The sequence below is a fragment of the Mus caroli genome, chromosome 16, assembly GCF_900094665.2.
Source record: "Mus caroli chromosome 16, CAROLI_EIJ_v1.1, whole genome shotgun sequence".
Taxonomy (NCBI): Eukaryota; Metazoa; Chordata; class Mammalia; order Rodentia; family Muridae; genus Mus; species Mus caroli.
The window spans coordinates 23,662,452-23,671,706 of record NC_034585.1 but is presented as its reverse complement, the minus strand read 5'-3'; the positions used below and the strand labels follow the sequence as shown (position 1 = coordinate 23,671,706).

The 9,255-nt window shown below is 38.1% G+C and overlaps 1 protein-coding gene across 2 annotated transcripts in view; it reads left to right on the top strand.

Moving 5' to 3' along the window:
• The window catches only part of Tmem207 (transmembrane protein 207), a 22,309-nt gene extending 13,054 nt beyond the window's left edge, over window positions 1–9,255 (top strand). The window contains exon 5 of one of the 2 annotated variants that reach the window (XM_021185655.2): window positions 7,306–9,255. In XM_021185655.2, coding sequence (XP_021041314.1) covers window positions 7,306–7,436 — 131 coding nt within the window. In that variant the 3' untranslated portion in view covers window positions 7,437–9,255. The remainder of the gene's footprint in view (window positions 1–7,305) is intronic. The other variant, XM_029470271.1, reaches the window with a different exon arrangement.

Here is a 9,255-nt window from a genome sequence, read left to right as displayed (position 1 = left end):
GGGGGTGGACCTGGGAATGGTGGGAGGTGGGGGTGGACCTGGGAATGGTGGGAGGTGGGGGTGGACCTGGGAATGGTTTCCAGAAGTTGTTGGAGTAACTATGATCATTTTCATATGAACTAATTTTCAAAGAATTAACAAAAATATATTAAGAAGAAAAATATTTAGAGATTCTTATTTTCTATAAATTTCCAAGCATGAAGTGATTACTTAAACAAGGATAAGCCACTATCAATTTAAGAAATTGTTGTTTGGAAAGGATAATTAAATTCTACCATAACAAATTGATCTTTCTCCTAAAATAAAAATCACTTTTCATATAGTATCAAGAGAATTATGGTCACTAAACCTAACAAAATGTTTGCCAAAGGGATATTCATGGAAATATTGACCTCTTTTTCTTTATTTAAATACTTATCTAAAAATGTAATTTTAATTCTTCCAAGTAAACTTTTATTTCTAAAGGAGAGCACATAGCCTTATTTTTTTTGGCCCTTTTCTCTCTGTGAGGAAAACTTAGGCTACCTTAAATCTTAAGAAAAATCACTTGCTATATTTTAAATATCTTACTTCTGGACTATTGTGTTACAAGTTCTTAAAGACTGTTGTTGTAGAAATGGTTATATAATATTTTCCTACTTGCTACATGGCGGTTCACATACCTGTTATTAAACTTGCCTGAATAGCTTCAGATTAGAAAACACACACACACACACACACACACACACATTATATCTAACACATTGCCTCAATAACATGCAGAGATGGCCCTAACACCTGGCCCTTAAAATTACTGAATCTGATCAGGCTGAAGTCATTGTAAACATAAGTAAATAAGTAAATAATAAATAAATGAATAAATTGATAGATAAATAATAAAAAGAAGAAAAAGTTGTCTTCTACAAGGGGTAACGTTTACTTCAAATCTACCAAGTCCTAAGCAATAATTTGAGACTTTTCAGGTCTTATCTCTATTTCATAAATGTCTACTTCAGAATGTGATCATCAGTTCTCTCAGGGGCTATCGCTTCTCTCTCTCCTAGTCAATATATTAGTAGACCTTTGATATGAAATGGAAGTAGGTAGCTTTTAGCCCCCTTATCCCATGATAGGAAGTACGGCTTATGAACATTCCTATGTTTAAAGGGCCACCCCTGAGGGTGGGTATTGCAGTCTAGGATCTGAATTCCTGGCCATTTCCCATCCTTTCTCTCAAGCCTAGTGTTAAAGTTTCCAGTTCTTGCATTTAAAGAAATATTTAACCCCTCTTGTGGTGTCTCTTCTATCTCTCTGCAACTTGGAGGACAGAGGCTCAATTGCTTCTTCTCATTTATATTTCTCTTACCAACTCAAAGTGGGCAGAAGGGAGTCCCCACCTTCTGCTCCTCCCCTAGCCTGTCTGAGGTTGCTCACTCTGCTGAGAAGGCAGTCTTTAATGCAGTGTTGACCTAGAGGCATGCCTTTTGGTATTCTTATTTCTCTTTGATAGGACAAAATAGAGGAGAGCAATTTAGGCAGTGGTAAACTCTATTAACCTAGGGATTGTTAGCTAGTAATCTCAGGAAGTAAATTCCAGAGATTATCTTAAGATAATTCACATCCTAGACCCACACTGCACTAATACACTAGATGATAATTTCATTGTGTATTTATACTCTGAATATATCTGCTTCCTTTTTAAGTATTTACTATCTCAGGAAATGAGAGCCTTCCCTGATCTTGTAGTTCCTGCACAACACTGTAAGGATAAAATGAACTATATCTACCTCCATATCTCTTATAAAGAATATGGTTACAAGAAGTTTGATGTGTGAGTTTTATACACATCCTCTATTAAGAAAGGGGAATAAATAGATAAAAATCGCTTGAGTGACATTGATGAGCTATGAGAATACAGAATAGGGCTCCTGACTCACTTCCATTTCTGACACACAGAGGATGTTCCCCTACCCTAGGACCCAGGATGTAGAAACTGGGTCATTGGAAGCATCTTAATGGATGTAATGCGTTTGATGTAGTAACCCTCAGTTACTCCTGGACCTTTACTTTATTTCTTCAAAAGTTATTTCACTTTAATACCACTACTTATTGCATATATTAATTGAAATTGTTCTGTTATTTTGACATAAAGGGTCAAAGATGTGACACTCGGGATCTTGCAAACATTGCCCTCAAAAACGAAAAGCCAAGAGGAAAATTTTAACTGATGATTAAAGGCTAAAACTGTCTGAACTTTGCTATTACTAAAATATATAAAACAGGCAATTTTTTATATATATGTAGCATTTCCTGCCAATATTACATTGCTTGGGTTACCAATTTATTAGATTAGAAATATGAAAGAGAAAAAAGTAGCAAAGGCTCTGCATCGTTCTAAGGAACCTTTAGGGAAGGTGTTGCCAGCAGAGTCCATAGCAATGTCTGATGAGATGTTAGCTCTGAGAAAGGTCCCTGGGATCTCAGCCAAACACATGAAGTGAGAGGAGCATCTTCTGGTCCATCAGTGGCATCTTTTCACAGTACTCTGCTGACTCAGTGCTCAGATAAATGGATCCTACTTCTTTCTTAGGACCTTTGCACTTGTATGAGATATTCTAGAGTCAAATGCTTCCCTGTGTGGTCACTGGATCCAACAGAGGAGACCTTGACATTTAATACACTCAGTCTTCCCTGTTGTGTCCATGCTTGCTATGGGAAGTTCATTATTCATGGGAAAGGAAGAAATAATCCCTGTGGTGGGCCCTCTGGTGTATCCACTGAGTTCATCTTATCAAGTCTTACTGGTTACTACCTCAGCGCATGAAAGTCTTTGGAATGCCAATTCAATTTAAAAAAAAATTGTGTAAGCAGTGAGGATCTTAATACAGTCCGATTGGTACTCCTCTGGAAGGAGTTTAACATGGAGACAGGAACAGAATGGAGAGAAGATGCTGTGAAGACACAAGGGGAAGATGACAACAGGAGCCCTGCCAATTCTAGATCCTGAATATCTCCTCCAGAATCACGAGGAAAGGACTCTGCTGATAGTCACCCAGCTTGTGGTACTTTTCTGTGGCAGCCCTTAGATAACTCATTTAGAATCTCAGCAGGGGAAGGGTTGCCTGAAAATAGAAGGAATTCAAGAAGGTCAGGAGCTAAGGAAATAGAAGATAAGGAGCAAGAATCTTAGTTTAGTATTGGATATGCTTGAAGATTTGTGGCTATCGGTTCATTTCATAGAGATTTTAAACCATCCCTTTCTATTCTGCGGTGTGTGCACCTCCAGCCAGACTCTCATAGGCAGTTTTCCTTTCTTTATCATCCTTATTCCTACACTACACTGCCTTCCACATCCAGCTCTGCTACAAATCAGGACCATATGTACTCAGCCGCTTAGGTCTTCTTAAGTGTGATCAGCTGTGAGCCAGCTTCTCACTTGCTCTTGCCCCTTTCTGTCAGGCTTTACTACTAGAGTTATGTAGCTGTTTGTCTCCACCACTTGAATTAGGAGTAAAATGACACCTTATTTGAACTCCTTGTCAGCTTCAGAAGGTTACCTGTCATTTTAATAATGTTTTGGGAGCTTGACTCTAACTGGTAATTGAAGAGAAAGTACAGAAGATTTGCAACCATTTCCTCTCCCATTCCCTTTCCCGTTCCCCCTTCCCAACCAATGTGGAGAATAAGAGCACACAGTGAGTTACTTCTTAAAGGAATCCATGCAAGTTTTAACTATCAGCAGGACAAGGATCCCATCTGTTATGGCTAGTACATTCCATAATGTAGAGGACCATAAAACAGTGAAATAGACATTGCAGTGATTTCAAAATTATATATTTTAATATATATTTAAAATTATATATATATATAATTTTAGTTTGTTGGATTGTGTTTTAGTTTATGTTTGAAAAGTAATGTCAAGTGACTTTTACAATATATTAACACCAAAAATAATTCACTAAAAATAGGGGTAAAATGTGAGTTAATGGAAAGTAAGGCTGTAGAACTGAAAAGGCTGAATCAAAGCTCATTTTAATAAGGAAGTAAGCATTTAATGCTATGATGGGAGATGAATAGGAGGTTTGAGAGGTGAATGGAAAACAGTTAAGGCTGGGGTTAGGTAAGAGCCTAACACTCATTGGAAAGAGATGGGAGAAGACAACTGTACCTCTGTTTGTCCACACATTAATGAACACCTGTAGTTTACTCTGAAGTCAACGTTGCATCCCTGATAAAGATCTCCAGCTCTGCTTCCTCCAGGAATGCTCACTCTGCCTTATCCCCTCAGGGCTGATGGTCCAGGTATCCTGTCTTCCAGCTTTGCAGTTTCTCTTACCCCATCCTTTTCTGCAGTTTCACAGATTTTTTTTTTTAAATTTCAGAAGAAAAAAAAATAAAAGAAGTGCTGGTTGTTTTGCCAGCAGTGATTAAATGTGAGTTTCCTTAATTGGTAAGAGCAAGGAGGACTGCAGACCTGGACAAGTAGCAAGCCTTTACATAGTTAACTCTCTCACCTGTAGGTGTCTCTGGATTCTTTTATTACAGGACCTATTAGAGTTTCTTTGTGTATTTTATATTCTATATGTAAATACCCTATGGCATGTTAGGACGGAAGACAGCATACTTCATTCCCACATTTCTGCTAATGGCAGATAAGTCAGCATTTTGCAGGTGTGCATACCACCACTCTCATTTGCTCTCCCAGAGGGTTCTCTTCGAAATCGTTGCTACCATTCTCAACATGCTGAAGATGCAGAAACAGAGACATTTGAAGATGAAGCCTCCCAGTTAGTGTACCATAGAACTGTGTATGACTCATGTTCAGGCTCTCTAGCCTTTCCTCTCCGTGTGAGGAAAGAGCGATCAAACAGGGAACGATGACCAGGCATGGTGATTCGTATCTGTAATCTCAGCACTCAGGAGATATAAGCAGGAAGACTGAACATTCCACCTTGGCCTGGGCAACAGAGTAAGTTCAAAGCCAGGTGGTGCTAGGCAGTGAGATTTCCTCCTTCCCCATTTCCTAGTACTCCAATAAGGACAGAAAAGAAAGCAGTGAAAAGTATGTTAAAGTAAGTCAAGTCTGTTGCAATTATTATCAATCACATGTGAAATCTGGACTCATTACAATAACTCATTAATGAATGTGTGGGTTTTACAAAATTGAATAAGAAATGAGTTCTTTAACCAGCAAGTTTTCCGGCAAAGCCATAGGGTTTTCCCAATACACTTAAAATGAGTTGAGATGTTAAAAGGTAAACATGAGGCTGATAAGATGGCTCGGTACCATAAAGGTAATTGCTGACAAGCCTGAGGACCCCAGTTCAATCTCTGGGGATCCACATGGTGGACAGGAAAGAGGGGACTTCAGCAAGTTGTCCTCTGACCTCCATAAATGCCTTATATATGCTTTAATTAATTAATCAATAAAACACCTATGGTTTACATAACAACCACAAAAGCAACAGGGAAATTGTAAAGATCCTATTTCTTCATCACAGGGACAAATTGTCAGAATCATATCACCCAGATCACAATATTGATAACAGCAGGATAAATCAATTAAAACTAACATAAATAATCCATGTGTCAAGCCACTGGTCAAACGTTCCCAGGCCGCAGGCTAAGTTTGAGCTAAATTTGCACTGACTTCATCAGCAGCCATCTATTTGGAATGTAGCTACTGTTCATGGACATGTTTTGCATGGAGGTAATTATTGAGGTAAGGAGATCAACTTTAATTCTGTTTGAAGGCATACACCAGCTTAGCTGACTTCAGTCCAAGCTTATGTACTTCAAAAGGTCTTATCTCACGATATTTTTACTTAGTGATTTTTGTCATATCTAATAAATCATTAAATATGCATTAAAGTGGCATTGATAAGAAGATAATGTTATAGATTTAAATTGCTATATGTTTTCTTAGCATGCACCATATTTGATGCTACAAAAGAGCAGCAATCCTTTGCCATATCCCTGGATCACTTTAAATGCTATCCATGTATTGTTTACCATTTTTTTTTTACTTCAGAAAAAAAATGAAACTTTTTCTAACTTTCTTTCTTCAGAAAACTAATGTACCTTTTACAGAGATAGAAACCATTCTTATTCTTTTGCTAAAGAAAAGTGAGCTAAGTAAATAAAATATAATATTTATAGTAACAGCATGAAGGTGGATTGGTCAATTAAAAATCCATTCTAAGAAAAATACTGGAGAATGAAGTGACACATATTTAATGCATTTCAGTTTTCATTATCCATACAAATTAATCCTTTTGGTAATGTGCATATGGGTTCCAGGAGTGAGCTAATGTCTAGCAGTCTGAATTCTCTTGGTAACTATGGTATGTTCTTTGTAGTCTTCTGGATGCTACCAAGTCTGAGGCCTTCAAGGAAGATGAGTGAACCTCTTCTAGGAGAGGACAAGAGGAAACAATTTTGACTTTGTAGCCTGTACAGTTTCATGGGGGAGTAATGACCTTGCCATTATTACTCAAAAGCAGATATAGTCAATATGTAAATATTTGGGAATGCTTGTGTTTTCTTTAAAGTTAATATATAAAAATGTCAATGAAATTCAGAGTTAGACAAATACCCAGGATAAAAAGAATATGTATGCAAAAAGAGAGGGCTATAAAATATTACTATTGATTTTTTTCCAATGACTCAAAAATAGTCCTTCAAGGAAATACTTATTTCTGAAACAGCCACTGGAAAAAATTCAAGGTCTCTCAAGGTTACAACTTTGGAAAAGAAATGTTTGTTGAATTGCCGTATTATAGATAATCTTTTTGTAAGAATATCCATTCAAAAGCTTTTCCTTAATTTCTAATGTCTTTATTATGTATGCATTTTAAGTGCAAATTTGTTACAGCTTATCTCAACATGCTTACTGCTTTCTACAATGAAACGCTGCATTATTTGTATTTATGGCATTTTGAGAACCGAAACATGACACGAGGCTTTAATAACAGCCTAATGTTCCTAGTGAAACTTGGGTTTCCTATGAGGAGACCTTCAGCAAAGACAGCATTAGTATTTAGAGGAATCATGTTCACAACAGAGAACATTTCTTTCTGGTTTCGGTTGTTACAATGTAACTGTTTCCAGGCGGATTAATCAGTAATGGCATGAGCTGATCATTCTGGGAAATTTGCTCCTCACACTAACTCAGCTATCACTGTGGCGAGAAAGGTGGCTGTAAGTGGTTTTCTCAAGGGCACAAATAAATTTCTGTTGCTCCAGTGATCCAAGAAAGGACAGATTTCATCTCCTCCGTGCACTGCCTGTCACCTGGGAGATGACACCCCCTCTTTTTTTTTCCAGGTGCAGAAATGGCTGGACGTCCAACATCTGGAATCTGCCATCCTACTCAAAACACTGAACTGTGCTCTGCTCCCTGTTTTGGTGTGTTAGGCCCTCCACCGCCATATGAAGAAATTCTAAAAGCAAACTGATTTTATCCAGATGCAGCAGCGATATTTGTATATACAGTGAATTTTAGGCACAATTCTTTGGCTTAGTTGAAATTCCTGGAGACCTGCTGTAGAAACAAGCAGACAAAAGAGTGGAGGGGATGGCAGGAAGAAATACTGGCCCTAGTGATGTTTTAGTGAGCGAGCAGTCTCTGGAGCATTGTTTTGTTACACTCTTAGACTAGATAACATTGGCATTTTAGTTCTTAAAGAGGCAGAAATAGGTGCAAACACTTGCATTAGTTTGACCTCCCACTGTCTTCCACATGATATTATTTGATGCCCTGATATCTCCATCTTCATCCAGCCTCTATTAGAGAGTCAGTGTAAAATAAATAATTTAACAGTGGCTTACACATAGATTTGGGGATGGCTAGAGGGAGAATATTTGAGTTGAATTTGAAATGAAAGAAGAGGAAGGAAATCCTATTTGAAATTGATGGAGGAAAATAAATGAAAAGGAAGAGGAAAGATCACAAGACTCAATACAAGAACTTTCATTTTCCACTGGAGCAGAGAGAAAGTGCACCAGGAAGCAGAAGATGCCAAAGATATAAACTGTAGGTAATGATGCTGTGTGGAGGAGAGTGGGGGAAGGTTCTCATTGTCCTTGCGGAATGTGAGCTATAGAGCCTAGTCTTTCCTGGGTTCCTCAGGATTTGCATTTATTGCAACAACATAAGAAGAAATTCTGTTTTAGATGCTCCTTGCCTAAGGCAAGGACATTTAATTGAGGCTGGATTACAGGTTCAGTGGTTCAAACCATTATCATCAAGTCAGGAACGTAGAATGACCAGGCAGGCATGGTACAAGACCTAAGAGTTCTACATCTTCATCTGAAGGCTACTTTCAGAATTGGCTTCCAGGCAGCTAGGAAGCCCACACCTACAGTGACACACCTAATCCAACAAGACCACACCTACTTCAACAGGGCCACAACTTCTATTAGTGCCACTCCTTGGTCTGAGCACAGATAAACCATAACAGATGCCTTTTTTCAGGTTGAAGTCTCTAACAGAAGTAGCAGTGAGAGATTTCTAAGCATCCCTTGGCAGGGGAAAGAAGAAAAATTCCATGCCAGATTTCACACTAGGTAGTGAGTTTGCTTCATAAAATCATTTACAAATTCACTTGATTGTTAATTAAACTTAACTAAATCTAACTCCAGTCTTTTCTCAATTACCTTACTGAAGAGTTTCCAAACTTCCTACCGCTCAGTCAAGGACTTGTGCCTTCTGTTTGTATTACTTCCTATAAATATGTCATCTGAAAAGGTTTTTGTTCCTACTTTCAGAATTTCCAGACTCTGAATGTTTCCTATTAGCACATCGCTGGTATAACACACTACTGTCCGTCCTTGCTAGAGTCCAATGATAGATCTAAACTGGTCTACTAGGCCTCCGTTAGTTCTCAAGTATTCTATTGGCAACAATATTAACAATTCAAAGATTTAGAAACACATTCCATATTCCCACACATGTACAGGGTCTCATTGCATAACCCACTTCACCTGAGGTTGTAATCTTCATCTGATGAGCCTACAGAGATACATCATCACCCCTCGATGCTCTGTTGTACATTCTGTGGGTTTGATGGATTTGTTCTGGAATCAAGCAGTAAGATCGGGAGGTCATACAGACTCACTGCCATGAGAATCTTCGTTCTCTTTACCCAGGTTCCTTCCTCGATTCTAGTTCCTGGTGACCAGTGATCTTTTTAATATGTCCTGTTTTGCTTTTTCAATGGAGCATTCATTTTAACTCACACCGTTGTAGGCTTTTAAGCTTACCTCTATGGAATT